The 17,656-nt window shown below is 31.8% G+C and overlaps 2 protein-coding genes across 2 annotated transcripts; one reads left to right on the forward strand and one right to left on the reverse strand.

Moving 5' to 3' along the window:
• Positions 1-216: 216 nt before the first annotated feature.
• On the reverse strand, positions 217-5,209 carry LOC113394109 (cytosolic carboxypeptidase 6-like). Its single transcript, XM_026631311.2, has 12 exons — positions 5,198-5,209; positions 4,593-4,853; positions 4,416-4,510; positions 3,965-4,181; positions 3,467-3,632; positions 3,095-3,162; positions 2,853-3,011; positions 2,638-2,729; positions 1,568-1,782; positions 1,148-1,295; positions 808-986; positions 217-410 (listed from the first exon to the last, which is right to left on the reverse strand). Exons 1-12 carry the CDS (start codon positions 5,207-5,209, stop codon positions 217-219), a joined length of 1,806 nt encoding a protein of 601 aa, XP_026487096.1.
• Positions 5,210-12,650: 7,441 nt separating this feature from the next.
• LOC113394509 (myrosinase 1-like) lies at positions 12,651-16,599 on the forward strand. Its single transcript, XM_026631845.2, has 6 exons — positions 12,651-12,688; positions 14,536-14,675; positions 14,808-15,472; positions 15,559-15,867; positions 15,942-16,180; positions 16,349-16,599. Exons 1-6 carry the CDS (start codon positions 12,666-12,668, stop codon positions 16,509-16,511), a joined length of 1,539 nt encoding a protein of 512 aa, XP_026487630.2. The 5' UTR covers positions 12,651-12,665; the 3' UTR covers positions 16,512-16,599.
• The last annotated feature ends 1,057 nt before the right edge of the window (positions 16,600-17,656 follow it).

Here is a 17,656-nt window from a genome sequence, read left to right on the forward strand (position 1 = left end):
TTAAAATCGTAAAATAGTAAACATCAGTCTGGTGACTTAAGAAATCTATTTTAAGGTGCAGCCATAAATACAAATCGTGCATAATATTTTGATAGACAAAACGAGTAAATTGTATGTTATTACTTATAATATTAGTTATTAAGCTATGAAAATGGAAGCGCGCTTTATTGACACAATCAAAAATACTTTATGTTAACAAACGACAGAGCCACAGAACTAGGAATCCGAATCGTGTGTGTCGTATTCGTCGCTGGTGAGCGGGCGCGCGCGAGTGCGCGTCGGCCGCGGCGCCCGCACCGCGCCGCTCGCCGCGCTGGCGCCAGTGCGGCGCCGACCGCAGGCGGCCGCGGGCGTGCGGATGTAGGCGCTCAGGTCCACAACGGCCAGCCTCGGAGTACGAACTGCCTTGCCTATTATGTTTAGCACAATTACTGTCATGTTTATATTAATACATTTATTAATAAACATATCTTAATAAAATTGTATTGGATAAAGTAAAAACAAGATGTTATGAATAATGTGTTAATTCGTTCTGACTAAAAGTAATCTTTGATAATGTGACAATAGAATAGTTTAAAAGAGTAAGTAATGATTTTCTTGTCGGTTGACTGACTAACCGGCGAGTTTTCATTGATGACAATGTGATTAAATAAAATTCAAAAGAAACCAAAAATGCGTCTACTGATTGTTTCATTTTGTTATCACAAAATACTTTAAAATAAATAAAAATTTAGAATGTGATCAAACAACATTTATTAATTTGATTACCAAAGAAATGCGTTTTGAGACATGTTTTAAATTATTTACCAGTAATGATCGGAAGATTGCTTTCTACAATATGAACCGTACGCGGCCTAGCTCTCAGGCCTGCGTTTCTTGCAGTTCGTACAGGAAGTGCTCGCAGCGCGGGCGGAGATCTGGCTGGTAAAGGGGGCGATAGCATTCGCGCAACCAGCACCCTCCTTTCCGGCGATGAGCTGGGAGATCTTACATACCAACCATTTCAATTTTTTATCGTAGCAACTATCTAGCTACTTAAACCCTCAAACATGAAGTATTCAAAGACTACACCATTCTGCATTTCAGTAAATCTAAATGATAAATGGGATAAATGTAAAAATAGAAAATAAATAATCAACAATTATACCTTTCTCGTTCATTGATTGGTCGTTTCCGTCGCCGCCTCCTCCGGGATTCCTTTTTCTTGATATTTGTACCCTCGCGAGGTGGAATTACACCAACGTGTCGGTAATAGTCACATAGTGCCTTTGCCAAAGACCTTCCTATTTTAAAATCTTCGATTAAGTTTAAGCTTATATATTTTTTACTTTTTAATCTGATGAGGATTTTAGTCACAAAAATATTTTAGAAATAATAAATTACTGCTTCACTTCAAAGTTTATTTACTAAAAAGTACATTATCTAAGTAATGAAAGACAAACTAACATGCGCAGTAGTTACTAGTGGTGGCCAAGTTCTTACAACATAAAACTGCCGCATGATTTGAAGAATTGTGACTAAATATGTAAAGAGAGCAGCATTGGGATTGATTGATTACAAAGGATACAGGCATCTTCAGTATAGTGTAAAAAGGGTCCTCTTGGAGTTAATCGTCGACCACCCAAAGACGCTAACAGCGTATAGGAGTCGATGGTGCCTGTAGGGAGGCTGCGTCGCGCACTGCCCATAGCTAAAGGATCTGCATTATACAAACAAGATTCTGGCTTCCATGCCTCAACGCGCATTCCCAGAAACTTTGGAAGTACTGCATGACGTTCAAACCTGAACACAGATAAAATAAAAAAATGTTAAACAGTCGATTTAATTTCTGCTTCTGAAAAGTTATATCAATAGAAGTTACGTGATAGGCCATTAGATTATTAAAAATGTATTGTGACCGGTTTACACACAAGATGTTTGATATGAAATTATATAATATTGTTATACTATATATTTAATTTTACCACAATCGTTGAAAGGTTGAAATATGAATATCGCATTAAACGCTGTAGGTACACTGCCCATAGGGTACTAAAACGAGTGTGCTGTTTGCCACTATTCAATAAATTATTTGTTTTCAGAAAGGACAGTTTCACTTGAAGTTTAATGTATGTTAATAGTTCTAATAATTAAGAATTAAATAATGGATTATGAATCTTAATAAGCTAATGGTCTGTAAATAGCCTACTAGCCCTAGTCCAAGTACTAGTCTAAAGATTCTCTTTTTTGAGGAGGTTCGGGGTATATAATGCGGTTTGGTTATATCCATGAGGCTTTTCATCCGGCATATGTAGGTTTCCTCACGACGTTTCTTTCACCGCCAAGTAAGAGACGAAACAATTAATATTGCTTTATAGAACGTAAACAAAGACATTAACACAAACATTTTAGTTACTCATACGTTGCTATAAAATTTAAACAGGAATTCTGATTATGCTTAACAAGATTTTTCATATAACATTGCATTATTTTTAAGTGTTATCCTACGAGTGCCTATCGTAGGCCTGTCCCATATAAGATAAACAGATTTTAACACTTACTATAAAATACTACCTGCATTTACAAATTAACTAAGAACTTGGACTAACTTGCTACATTGAAGTTTTGTTTATAAGGACTTATGTAAGAGTAACATACCTATATACGTCATCGTATGAATTACCGCGTACAAAAACACCTTCGTGGCTTATATCGGAGTGGATATCTATAATAAAATCTAACTGCAGAGCCTAAAAATAAAATTTATGATATTTGCATATATAAAGAAACATTAAATATATATGCAATAAAAAAAATGGTTAGTATAACAAGTTTTCAACTTTTCCTAATCGCCTATAGCTACGAGTACGTACTTTTTCAGCTGTAATCTTTTTTAGCTGATCGTTGACCGCAATAAGAGCAGGGTGAGCGTAACTGGTAGCTTTGTTCCAACTGCGATTTAGGTCTGAACCAAGCAAGTCTGAGCGCTGATTTCCTAAGAAGACGCCATCGGGGTTTAGCATTGGTACAACCTAAAAATAAATTAAATCAATATCTAAAAATATTTCACCTCTTTTTTTTACTTGTTGCTTATGATAATTTTTCTATGAAGTACCTGAATTACAATTCCATTACGTAATGCCATTGCTTTTTCTGACGAACTTGCTATGTAATCTAAAAAACCTGAAACATGCCATACTTGTTTAAAAGAATGTAAAAATACATATAAAATAAAGAGAAACAATAAAATAAGTGCATTAAATACATTAAAAATATATATTCAAAATAGAATATATATATATATATATATATAAAAGCGAAGGTCTATATAAAATACATTTCAAAAATAAAACTAATCGATATCCAAAACTATTTAAGGCACACATTAAATTTTAGTAGACGATATTTAATAAATTTTGTTATATTTATACTTTACAGGAAAAATAAGATTCAAAACAAATAAAAAAGTGCAGGAAATATTAATAACCTTGACAAATGTAAGAAGACGGTTGTTCACCGCCATGGACTCTTGCTAACACGACAACGACACGTTTCTTTGTTTCACTAGGCTTTCCTTTTGCTACTAATTCCTCCTTACTTTCTTCTTTAGGTATGAGGTTTCCAATAGTAATTAAATCTATTCGACGTTTTTGCTGTAACATAGAAATATACAATTAGGTGAATACCAAAAGCAAAATATATAATAGTAATAATAATGTTTTTATTGGTTTACAATATGTTCCATATACCAAAGAGGCCCTGTACCCCTAAACTACCAGACCCCGTATCTTAGGGGCCACTGACTTCCCAATCAGTGTTTACATTTGTTAGACTTATTAAAAAGTTTAAATTTTAAATAAATAAAGAGAAAAAAGTAAACAATTTTATATACTACGTGTATATAAAATAACAAACATGCATGCCTATGTGTATGTGTGACGTGTTTATATAGTCAATAAAATTATCAAAATATGATTTATCTCACTGTCGTTTGTGCAATGCTCTCTCTAGTAGCGAATGTCTGAGCTCGCTTTTCCCAAATATTTAAATGCTTCTGCAATCTCGAATATGAATAAGGTGCTGCTGCTGCGAACTGGTAGACATCTTCTTCTTTATCAAATCCAAACGCTAAACTAAGTATCTTCCTACCTCGATGCACCAGCGACCGATGGTAAAATATTAGTCGTCGAGGTATACGTTGCCTATAATATTTTTTAATTTAATGAAATATTATAATCAAATGTTTTAGTAACGAAAAAACTAAGTAAAGCACTGATAAATGTTTTGTTCGATCATCTAATAAATAATAATTCCATTATGAAAAAAAAGAATATTAATATATAATGGCGCTTTAAAAAATAGCATTTATTAATTTTGTATCTTTCACGTTGTATAATAATTTTATTGAGTACCAAAAAGGAATACAATTGTCTTACCACTTGGGCCGAGAAGTTGATCGTACCAAAGGAGTCATGTTTTCGTTAAATAAGTTGTTCTCCTTTCCTAAATTTACGATATTGAATATAACACGCTGAAAATAATAAAAACAATAAGTAAGTTAAGAAGGTCCACTTGTGGCCATAAGCGATATAATAATAACAATATCTTGTTACCTGATCTTGTTTTACATTTTCAACCGTAAAATTGAACCAAAAACGCGAGCGCGGTCTACACGTGTCAGGTCTGATAAAGAGATCATATTCGAGCTCGGTAATATGGTCAGCGCGCCCTAGGTTTCCGCACTCGAAGGCTGCATCGAAGCATAGGTGACCCCGCTTCGCCTTCCCGCTGTGACCGGGCGGACGCACAATGAGGCGATTTAGATTCCCTAGCCCACCCTCTCCATCACTCTCTTCGCTGTCTGTAATTATTATCTAACATTGATTGCACTTAAGTTTTAATAATATATAAATTTAGTAGCATAAACCTTAGTAAGGCTTAAGCAGAAATCATCTTTTTAAGATTAAATTCGATTAATGAATGTACCATTTCTAGGCCGTAAATATATCGTAGTATGCTCAAGGTTGTCAATGAATGATCCCATTATGGAGCCGATTTTTAAAGTACTAATTACAAAAAAATATAATTATAATGAATTTAATTTTATAATTTATAAAATAAATAAATACTTGAAGTATACTGAAACAGTGGTTTCTGCTCAAAGGCTTAGAGGAAAGTGTAGAAACTGTATAAAGCTCCAATATAGAAAACCGTTTACCCAACACGCCATGAGTTAAAATTGAAAAGCTTTACTCAATTTATAAACTGGGTACTTCAAGTAAACTAAACACATTTTAAAGAACCTATTTCTATATATTTAGAACAACTGTATAATCCAATAAAAACCTTTCGAATTATATACAGGATCTAGAAATATAAATACTTATTTTATATAATAAGCACATACATTATTAAAAACAGTCTATAATCATAAATAAATCAAATATTATTATTTTATATGTATACTACATATTACTACGTAGTTAGTAAACATAAAAGTCAATGATCTTATGCTTGCTATACAAAGTATTTTTGTAAAGTAGAATATGGTAATATATGTACATATATACTATAAAAAACTCTATAAGTAGAGTCTTCTCCGATTCACACATTCGTAGTTAATAGCAAGTAAAACGAAATTGATTTTCAATATCTGCTTGTATGTTACGAGTAAATTGAATCCATTTTACGAGTAATGACAGTCATCACAACCCAATGTCTTCACATAAATCGAAAAAAAATGAAACTACTTGTACGCGATGTTATCGTGAAAAACATCTGTAAATTAAAAAGAAATTGTATTTATAGTCGGGAAAATTCATTTTATTTTGATAAAAGAACATTTCGTGCGACAAATAACACTATTTTATATACAACATAGTTGCAGTTTGTATATTTAATTATTAATTGATTCTTGAGTTGGGTTGAAACTATACCCAAGGATGTAATTTTGCAGTGTATCGCATTTCCGACAAACACCCTAGGTATTTCACGAAGACGTAATTCTTATAAAGAACTTTAGTCACGCAACCTTCACATGCATTTTCCTCACAATATATCCGTCAGTAGCCACATGAACTGCAAGCTATACCGATTTACATATATTAATAGCACATTCCAACATTTCTTAACGCTTTGCGAATATGCCTTGATAGAACTGAATGCTATGTTTTGGACAATGTTTCACAAATTTGTCAATTTTGCATTTAGTAAAATAATTAATATAGGTATATAAATTTAGACAGTTCTTTTTTTTAATAAGATGTGTTCTGAATATACTATTTTAATTGTACCGTTTCCTTTTTCAGACGACGAAAACAACAATAAAAAAATAAACACGTGTCTTTAAGGTATCTAACCTACAAAAATTAATAAACAATTACTAATTATTAAACTATATCATTTGTAAACCCTCTTAAACTCATTAAGCCAACATTTAAATGTATTTCGCAATGTAATTATAAAAGGTACTTACCAGACATTTTATTTTACAGCATATTTATTCACTAAACTTTTGATGCTTAGGTTAGAAGTTTAGTAACACAGAATAATTCAAGAGTTATTTTTAAATAAGCACAACTCAATTCTGGATTATGGTAAATGATTTTTGGAGTTCTGTGTTCAACTCGCTTGTTCGGTTCCACTTGTTGTTGCCACGATACGACACAATGCGACATTTTGCTACCTAATAATAACAAAAAATAAAAAGTGGTAGGCGAATGAGTTATTGTTATTATTCAAATTAGTTAGTTGCTTGGCAACCAAGATAGCTCTGTAATGTTCTTTTGATTGTGTCACTGACATGGCTAATAAAAATCAATATATCTTAAAATGTACTGGACGTATTAAATTAATTCCATATTAATATAAAAATATGCAATTTCGAATTGGAAAAAAATAATAATATATTTTTATGTTATAGGTGGCAAACGAGCAGGAGGCTCACCTGATGGAAAGTGAATACCACCGCCCATGGACATCTGCAACACCGGGGGGCTTGCAGGTGCGTTGCCGGCCTTTTAGGAAGGAGTACGCTCTTTTCTTCTTCCCAAGTCGTATCGGTTCGGAAAAACCGCCGGCGAAAGCCTATGTCCTGTACTTTATAATTATAATAAAATTTGCGTGTCTAAATAAAAAATCATTTAAAAAATGCATATATACATGGAGAAGTGCTACATAACTTACGGATAATATCGACACGTCCTACTTTAGACTAAGTAACTGCAAAAACCAAATTTAATATGAGAGCGTTTTTAAAATTCTAAAAATTAAAATCATGAAATTCTTTATTGCTTCTTCCTACATAGGTTTTGAAACTTGGGAAATAAGTTCTAATATATATGTAGAGTATATTAAATTGTAAATTTTGTTCCCAAGCTTCCGTAGTTTTTATTTTTTAACACATTTATAATTAACTATTTTTTTTCCTAAAAATAAATGGTCTTAAGTGGATCTTTCTAATATATATTTTTTCAAAGGAATTTGAAAAATTTAGTATCGTGTATCTATCAAAATTCCTGTTTATTCTTATTAACTTTTTTTTATATTTCAACAAATTATAACTTAAATGATTTATATAGGAGCTAAATAGTTGTTCAGTCATAAATTTGCAGAAATTGAAATATTAAATATTGCTTCTCTAAACATATTCTCTTATGTTACGAATGTTTGGAAAAATATTGTAACAAAGATATTATATGAAAATGTAATATTCATATAAACTTTTTGTAGGGCATATCACTATATTAGGCACCATAATAGGATCTCGGGAAGTGTAAAACCTGCCTCTATGGACAAAAAAAAATAGGTTAAAGGAACGTTAGTGTAAGAAGTTAGTTCAAGAAGCAGATTGATAATTATATTGTATTGATCCTGTATTGACTTGCTGTTCTGATTTGTTTAGGTTTTCGGGATCATTCCATTTTTTATACAACATAAGAGGCTTTTATCTTTTGTCGTGGATAGTTTCCATTCTATTATAAAGACGGTACAATCGATTTTAAACACGTATTTTCGTACTCTTCATATTTCCTTTTTTTATATACCATCGAGGATATATTGTTCAGTATTCACCACGGATAAGATTTCCATCATTTCCATAAAACTGGTGAGCTAAGCCGCAATGAAGCGTCAATAGCGCGAAGGAGTAAAAGATCGTAGGATCGATCCTGACCCCTTGGTCTATAGTCGTCCTCACTGCTAACACTAGCTTTAAGCTTAAATCGAGGAGTAAATAGGAATATTAGAAATTCTTTATAATATGGCATTGCTACAATTCATTTAAGAAAACAACTGTGATTGCAAAAAGAGCTTTTTGCAATGAGCTAGGGTATTGCCATAGCCCAACTGGTTTTTTGTTGTTTTTAGACGTTGAAAAATAACTTTTAGTAGATACCCTAAATTTTATATTTATTAAATGACCTTAGATACCCATTGAAAATGTACAATTTGTCACAGTATAATGTATTGAGGAACATGAATATGGTTATGGAACATCTTTGATGGTGATGGCCTCCTTGACGTGTCCGTCAATGGCGAATTTAGCTTGTGTACCTATTGTGAGCGAAGGTGGCTTGAAAAGCCCCATTTGGTTATAAAAGTTCTGTTGCAGGGATGACAGAACAATTGGCCTTTACTATAATACGTGGGTTTGAGAGGTCATACAAACAGTTTCGCTCGAAAATGGTAGAAGTTTTATTAACAGTATTACATCACACTAGCGAGCGATTCCCAAGTTTTCAGAGGGGTATTAAAGGCAGTTAGGTGTCGCTTTAAATCCTTCTTTTTTAATCCTTGTGTCGAAGAAATTGCCATCCAGGTCTACGCGTTCCCTCCTTTAGCTAAACAGAGATTTAGGTAGTCGGAAGTTGTCCATTCACAAGTTGAAAAAGGTGACTGCACCATTTATGTTGATGAGCAGGTGCTACTTATTTATGTGTTACTTCGGAACTGGTTTTCTTTAATTTGAAGTAATTTTAATATTATATTACAAATTAAGTATACAGATATCAAATCATGACCAAAATTTGTTAACAAAATTAAAAAAAAATTATGTATGTGCTAAATATATTTTTTCATTAAACTATTTTTGAAGTAACAAGTTTATAAGCGCCTAAATATAATTTTAAACTATATTGAATTACATCGAATAAGTGTTATTCCTGTAGTTGTGTGTAGTCTGTACCAAATATAAAATCGTACTTTAAGTAAAAAAATATTTTAAAGGTACATGGAACCCGTACCACTATTAAGATAAGATAAGTTAATATATATATTTTTTTAATTTATTACATTTATTAAAAGGAATTCAGCATAGACTCAAAAACCCTGTAAATTAAAATAGAGTCAAATTTAATCGTAATGTGATCGAACGCATTATACAAAAAAGAGTTATTCTCCGATCTCCATCGACAGTGCCTAAAAAATTATACGTGAATAATGGGCTGGTCCAACGTATGTAACGCAACTGATAATAAGGAATAACTTTCTTAAATCAAAATGAAATATTCTATATTAAAGTATTTTAATCGTCACGTCAGTGTTGAATTAAATATAAAGCTACGAATAAGCTATAAGCAAAGTTGCGTGTCTTTTTGAATGGTGGAGCAACCTCCTAGGAAATTTTGGTCAAAAATTTCCAGGATGCTTTTAAAAAAATATCTAAATTATACAAAAAAATTTAAAGAGGCTCACATGCTTTTTAAAATGCATATATTTACTGGATTTTTCTGCATTGTAACGGAGCGAACCAACTAAAAACTCAGTGGTGACTTTCTATCGTGAATATAAATAGACATAAATACAATGTCTACAAATGACTGAAGTATGATTTACAAATTTAAAGTTATTTAATTTGAATGTTGTCTTAGTTTCTTTTGAAAAATTTGCCACCAGGGATTTTAAACATATCTGATATTATATAAATTTTATTAGATAACTTTGTTTATTCAAAATAAATATTATCATTTTCCTCTTGGCGATTGTGATAACTGTGTAAACAAAGAGACATTTAAAGAATCAGTTAATACTAGCTACCCGTTCCGACTTCACGCATTATAGTCGAAGAATATTACGTAGCCATAAAATATTTAAAAAAAAGTCTCTGAAGAAAAATAATAAATAAAATAAATCAAAAATATTCTTTCTCTAGATACATTTCTTTTTCATTCACTTTTGACAGTTGTCTTAGATTGCGGATCACGAAAAAGTTAACTTCAAAATGCGTGCTAAATAAAATAATTATGTAAATTGTCTAATATTATTCAATTACCTCATTTATGACATTTTAATTCCTTTAATATAGTTACATCTTATGTCGCTTAGAGACGTGATCGAATGTATTCGCTGCAAATAAATAAATCGAAAATAATCGAAGTATACATAGGTGAATCAATATAACAATTCCTATAAATACCTATATCTATTTTGAAAAAAAGCTAATGCTTCTAATTTTTGCATCGAAAATTGAGTCAAATAAATATTCACAGGTTTTATTACAATAAGTTTTATTAATAAGCTTTATTTATTGTTCTCGGTCTTTGGACATGGAACCTTTGTCAGCTGACACCCTTTGATAAACTATTAGATATTAAGATATTATTTCGAAATTTTGAATCATTCATAAAAACTTATGCAGAAAAAAACGGTGCGTTTTAATAATAATTATGTAGAACTTAAAATACAATTAGGTTTTTTCTGTTTCCGCGTAAGCAAGGTGCTCTCTGTTGGGGTAGAGTTTATTTTGTCGGGTTTCTACTTAACAAAAGAGAGCTATTTATAATATTGGAGTTCCTTGGAGACTTCGGGATGTTTTTAACGAAGAAGGAATAGTTACAATTGCGTCACAATATATTTAAAATAATGTATATTTACAGAAACATTGATAACTTTGATAGAATCAGTGATAATCATTGTATGGATACGAAACGTAAGGATAACTTATAATGCCAAGTTCTCCGACTCGACTCGACTCCTCAATGTCATTAAATCCTTTTCAGAATTAGGTATAAGTTCATATACACAAATCATTTGTTAAAAAAAAAACATGAATAAATAAAGCATATTATTCAACATTATTATTTAGATTTTAGATTATAAAGCTAAAACTTCAGACAGTATATATTATATATCATTGTATTTAACTGACTTTGTAATTCAAATATTGGAAAAGTTTAACTACTGAGTTTCTTGCCGTTCTTCTTGGTAGAATCTTCGATCCGAACGGGTGGTAGCTTTACGTTTAATACAGTTCTGTAAAAATACGTTTCAAAAATGCTTGTAAAGTATTTGAATAATAATATAAAAGAGTAATTGAATAAGGTATATTTTGATTTTGATGTTAGTGGAAACTTACTGGTCACGCGGTTGTTCTCTCAGCTGAAATTATACTCCGATATAAAGCGCACAGTGATTTTCCTTCAGTAGTTTCGGAAATCAGACCGAAGATAAACATAGACACAGAAAATTGAGGACTTCAAATTATTATAAAAGACTATTATTTATATTATTATTACAAAAAATTATGATAGCCAACATCGGACGAATATTCAGCATTCCATAGACACACCGTCCAGGTACCGAATTCATCGTGTGGTGGAGAGTGGAACTCCAAGCAGTACCAGGGACTTGCGACCCCGGTGTAGGTTTAATGGCATGCGCATCAAGGCCTATCCTCAATTTTGCTGGAATACCCCTCGCTCCCACTACCATATAAATATAAATTAACAACTCATACGTTTTTCGTTAGCTCATTTGTTAGTTGGTATTATTTTTTCTTTTTTTCTATCCGAGCTTTCGGTATGTTCGTTTTTCACGGTATAATAAGTTTTATTTGTCTGTTGATATTTATCTACGGGTTCTGTATAAAATATATTAAGCATTATGTGTATTAACAATGATTATTTTCATCTAATGTTATAAACTAGCGACCCGCCCCGGCTTGACGATGATATATGTATATTGTATATACTACAGAATGTCTTTATATACAACGTTCACAGCAAAAATACAAAAAATTCATTTAAATTTCACGCTATAAAGGACCATATTCATTTATGTTAAATGCACAATGTATTTAATGTAAATAATCGGATAACGATTAATGCTGTTTTGCCTAAAATCGCTTCGTAAATAAGCTATTATTTCACGTCAAAATTAGTGGATAAAAAAAGGTTAGTGTGTGTTATCCCTAAGAGATAGACATATACTATCACGGACTTTTTTTGTAGACCTTTTTAGGGTGTACAATACTGTAGTACATTATTTAGATATATCTCGCAGGGTTCGGCCAGCATTTGCAATGTAAGCGCAAAATATTGTTTATTTACGACATCACATTAGAAACCTCTAAAATGATCAGTCTTTCTCTACTATATTATGCATGTATTTAACATATAAACCTTTCTATTGAATTACTTTATCTATTAAAAAAACTGCATTAATATCCGTGGCGTAGTTTTAAAGATTTAAGCATACACAGCGACAGGCAGACAGCAGGAAGCGACTTTATTTTATACTATGTAGTGATAATACCTCAAATGTTTCTTCTTAAACTCTTCCCAATATCAATATTTGAGTTATCACAGATTATAAGCGTTGTTATCGGATGATCGGAAATGTCGCAACGGAGCTACAAATATATATAAAGGTGTACTTTGAATATTATCAATAGGAGTCGAGTCATTACGATGTTAGGATCACCGCAACTATTGTAAGTTACGATTTAAAATATAATTAGTGACTGATTTTTGTAATTATTGTGATCAGTTTATTTACTAAATACCTTTATAAAATGTTTTTTTTAAATCACTTAATACTGAAACACTAGGTACTATTTCCATTTCTATATATTTATCGATATATCGAATCTAGTTAAAATATCTTTAACAACGTTTCGCAATCAAAATTTACTATGTGTACTTTAGTTAGCAAATTATTTCACTGACCTAGCCTGCAGATTGAAATTTGGAAGTCAAGAATTGACGCTATATAAACTAGCCACTAAGACGGTAGCGCTGTATAACGCCTTGTAACGCCTTATAACGCCAACTAACTAACGTTGATACGAAGGTCGAAGGTCGTCCTCCCCATTCTGACTTTGTTCGTAAAAAAATAGGAATTTATCTCTCATGGTTTTTTTTTATAAGTGAGGTAAAAACATCCACAAACCGATCTAAAATGTATAAAGATGCAACATATTAAGCTACTTTATATTTATACCCTATATGCGTCTTGAAACTATAAATCTTCTTATATATTAATAGCGTAATCTGATTTTGGTACAAGTTATTATGGCACGATAGCTGGACATAAAAAATCAGTTATCGTCTCATTTTAAAGAGCTCCAGCCTAAAGAATAAATTTTAACAAATAATTAATTTTAGAGAGCGGAAGAAAGTTACTGGCCAGTTAGAGAGCAGTAATACGGCTGTATAGAAAAAATAAAATAGAAAACACAGATAAACTTAAATAATCATAGATTCAATCACAGGTTTCGAAATTCCTAATAAACGCGAAGTTTCGCGGGAGACCCACTAGTATAAATGAAAGTTGCATATGAATAGAATTTGTTCTTTTTGAATGAAACCAAAATAATCTAACCAAACTTAATATATAAGTAATATGTAAAATAATAAATATTTAACAAATTATATTTATATCCACCAAATTTATTAATTTTAAATTGCTGCTGTAAATGAAAGAAAAATGTACGAGTAGATAAGTACACACTATAAAAGTAATTCAACTATTGGAGTGTCATTCAAACGCAATTTTATCGATTTTTTTTCATACAGTTGGCCAAAAATAGAATAAAAATAAAAGTAACCAGCTAAGTTACTATGTATGTACAACAACAAATATTAAATTCACATATGCTGCACTAAAAATGCAAAGGAGAATGCCCATAGAAATAAGAGTTCTCTTCTAGTGTGGCGTCAAATCCAAAGTTGTTTTATACTTGTATAATATATATTTAATATAAATTTATTTAATAAATATATCTATTTATTTATCTATTTAATAAATATATCTTCAATTATTCTGTTTCGAACTCAAAACCTGGTTTGTGTTTTGTAGAAAACGAAAAAATTTTATTAACATTTAATTTTATCTCAGTTGAAATGCTCAGTTCAAGACACATTACCTGATAGCAAAACGTGACGAATAATAAAGAAAAATTTTGTATTTATTAATGGAAATTGTAAGTTATTCTTAGAAGAGACATATGCTATAGGGATTTTTTTAGAACTTTCCATGAGGAACAATTCGGCCATATGTTATTTTCGTAACTATAACTATTTACGCAGTGTACACGTTGAAAGTTTTTAGATGTACTACTCAGTGGAAGATATACGAATATAATTTTAAAATAAATTTATCAAATAAGTTTTGTGGTTCCGAAGTTTACTTTCCGGAAGGCCACAAGCTCACAAAATTCGCGCTCTTTCTTTATAATATTAGTTAAGATACTGAAATATATTATATTTATTTAAAACATATGTATAATGTCTACAAATTGTAATATAGGTTTTCTCATAGAAAAACCTTATTCCACAGATTTTATGTTGCTTGCTTTGTTTTGGCAGAGAGCAAGGTAGCAAATGTTAATCGACATGAAGCAAGAAAATTTCCAGATGGAATGCTTCTCGGTGCGGCCACTGCTTCGTATCAGGTCGAGGGAGCCTGGGATGAAGACGGTATGTACCTATACGATACGAAATTAAGTCATTGTTAAATTGAGATATTTGCTTAATTTTATTCCTTGCGTAATTATCTATTTCGAAATATTAAGATATTTACATGCAAATCTTTTTTCAATCAATTTGCAGGCAAATCGGAAAACATATGGGATACCTTGACCCACCGGGAGCCTTGCGTAATCGCTGAATGTCATAATGGTGACGTGGCTGACAATTCCTATCATTTATATAAGAGGGACGTGGAGATGATGAGGGAACTCGGTCTTGACTTTTACAGATTTTCATTATCCTGGTCAAGAATTTTACCAACTAGTTTCCCAGATAAGATCAATGAAAAAGGAGTAGAGTACTATAATAACTTAATCGATGAAATGCTTAAATACAACATTCAGCCAATGATAACGCTGTATCACTGGGATTTGCCACAAAAATTGCAAGATATGGGAGGTTGGACTAATCCTCATATAGTGGATTGGTTCACTGACTACAGTAGAATTGCTTTCGAACTATTTGGAGACAGAGTTAAATATTGGTTTACAATAAATGAACCCAAAGAAGTTTGTTATCAGGGATATGGTTCGGCATCTATGGCACCTTTGTTTACAATGTCTGGATACGCAGATTATATTTGCACCAAAAACTTATTAGTAGCTCATGCAAAGGTTTATCATATGTATAATAATGAATTCAGACCTGCCCAAGGTGGCACCATTGGTATCGTTCTGAGTATGTCGTTTTATGAACCGGAAAGCGAAGAGCATGCTGAAGCTGCAGAAGATCTTACACAGTTTGAGGCAAATCAATATTTAATATTCATTGTAAAATGTTTGTACTTTTTTTAGTGTAAAAGATAATAACTCGTTATTTTTTCCAATTTTAGTGGGGAATTTACGCTAATCCTATATTTTCAAAAACTGGAGATTTTCCGCAAGTAATGAAAGAAAAGGTAGCCGCTAAAAGTAAGGCTCAAGGATTCCCACGGTCGAGACTGCCCGAATTTACTCCTGAGGAAATAGAATTAGTGAAGGGAAGCTCTGATTTTCTCGCAATCAACCACTATACTACAACTCTGGTTTATAGAAATGAGTCTGTTTTTGGATATCATGCATCTCCCTCATATTATGATGATATCGATGTTATCTCATATAAAGATAGCTCTTGGGAAGGTGCTGCGTCTAGTTGGTTAAAAGTAAGTAATTGTTTTACTTAAAAGCAATTTTACGAATACATGTTGCATTGATATATCTCTTTAAACCTGACCAGGTTATTCCGTGGGGCTTTTACAAGCTGTTAACAAAGATAAGAGAAGACTACGACAATCCCACAATTTTCATAACTGAAAACGGATTCTCCACACGACAAGGACTAGTAGACGACGATCGAGTATCATATTATAGGCAATATCTTGACGTGATGTTAGACGCCATCGAAGACGGCTCCGATATCAGAGTGTACACTGCATGGAGTTTAATGGATAACTTTGAATGGTTACAAGGATACACGTGTGTATAACTTTTATGTAAAATAGCATACTCAATATTTTACCTATTAGCGCAATTTCGAATGGAACAAGCCATATATTTTGTAAAACAAAATTTTTGTTTTTATAATCATTCATACAGTCTCAGTTATGTATATTTATAATTGATATTGGAAATTTGTTTTTACAGGGAACGATTTGGCTTGTATGAAGTAGACTATGAGAGCCCGGATAGGACTCGCACTCCTCGCAAAGCTGCCTATGTTTACAAAGAAATCATTCGTTCAAGAAAACTTGACTTTCACTATGAACCCGATATGAGCTTGCCTCTGACTATTGATGAAGAACATTAAACTTCGAATAATAATGTTGATTTTTTTTTAAACGTTGCTGGTATTTTCTCAAAAACAAAGTTATCAAAAATATATAGGTATACTCAATAACTTATGCAGTGTGAGTTATTGGTAAGAATTTCCCTGTATTCGCACGGAGTCTGGGAATAGCGAACGAATTTTTAATAGGGTTCATAGATTCAATTTAAATGTTTACTTGATAAATGTTTATTCCAATTATCTACTTTTCATATCCACGCATTGGGTAGTATCGTTAATATGTAATAGTACTAAATAAAACAAAGCCACAATTGAATTAGCTTAGCAGTCTTACTCCTATCCTGAAATCCGTTTACGCTGAATGAACCGTACACTTGTGCAGCGCTTGGCCTCTTTTCGTCTTTCTAGGCACATTTCCTCGTTTTGCTGGGTACAGGGGCGGATGCAAAGATTACGTGCACAGCCAAACATTTAATAGTCCCAGTTGCTACTTAAAATCACCTGAATATTTGCACAGGACCGATATCGTGAAATAAAAATATAGATTATGTATGTTATTTCTTTATTTAACAAATATATTTATAGTAATATTATATATTTCTGACATCACAACGCCTCATGCTCTGCAAACATATTATTAAGCTGAACATAATATACATACATACATATATAGTCTTTTTACTTATATTCTGATAATAATTATGATATCTTAATATTTACAGTCTTTTATATTAAGTACGCTGGCACTTATTTAGTACCATTAAAATAATATATTAACAAGCGTTTCTTTATTAAAACAAAAAAATAAATAGTAAGATCATCATTCCTTGCACGAGTCATCATATGAAAAATAAATAAATAGCATTAGCTTATACATCATTAGCATTTTCCTTTCAAATAAAGTATTTTCAGATAAACCGTCATTATTTCATTCATTTTACAACGGTTCCGTATGCGATCCGGAGTTGAGTGTGCAAGTAAATTATAAGAAATATTCAGAATGTATTTAATGCTTATAAAATATACAACTTCAGACTATTCTGAAGAAAACAACGCTAAAAAGGTCATGCTCTTCTGCAGTTTATCACTACAGAAGAGCATTGCACTGCTTTGTCAGCAAGACCGTTGTATGTTAACTTAGGTTTACATTTTTACGATTTTCTTCT

This window comes from Vanessa tameamea, chromosome 4, assembly GCF_037043105.1.
Source record: "Vanessa tameamea isolate UH-Manoa-2023 chromosome 4, ilVanTame1 primary haplotype, whole genome shotgun sequence".
Classification (NCBI taxonomy): domain Eukaryota; kingdom Metazoa; phylum Arthropoda; class Insecta; order Lepidoptera; family Nymphalidae; genus Vanessa; species Vanessa tameamea.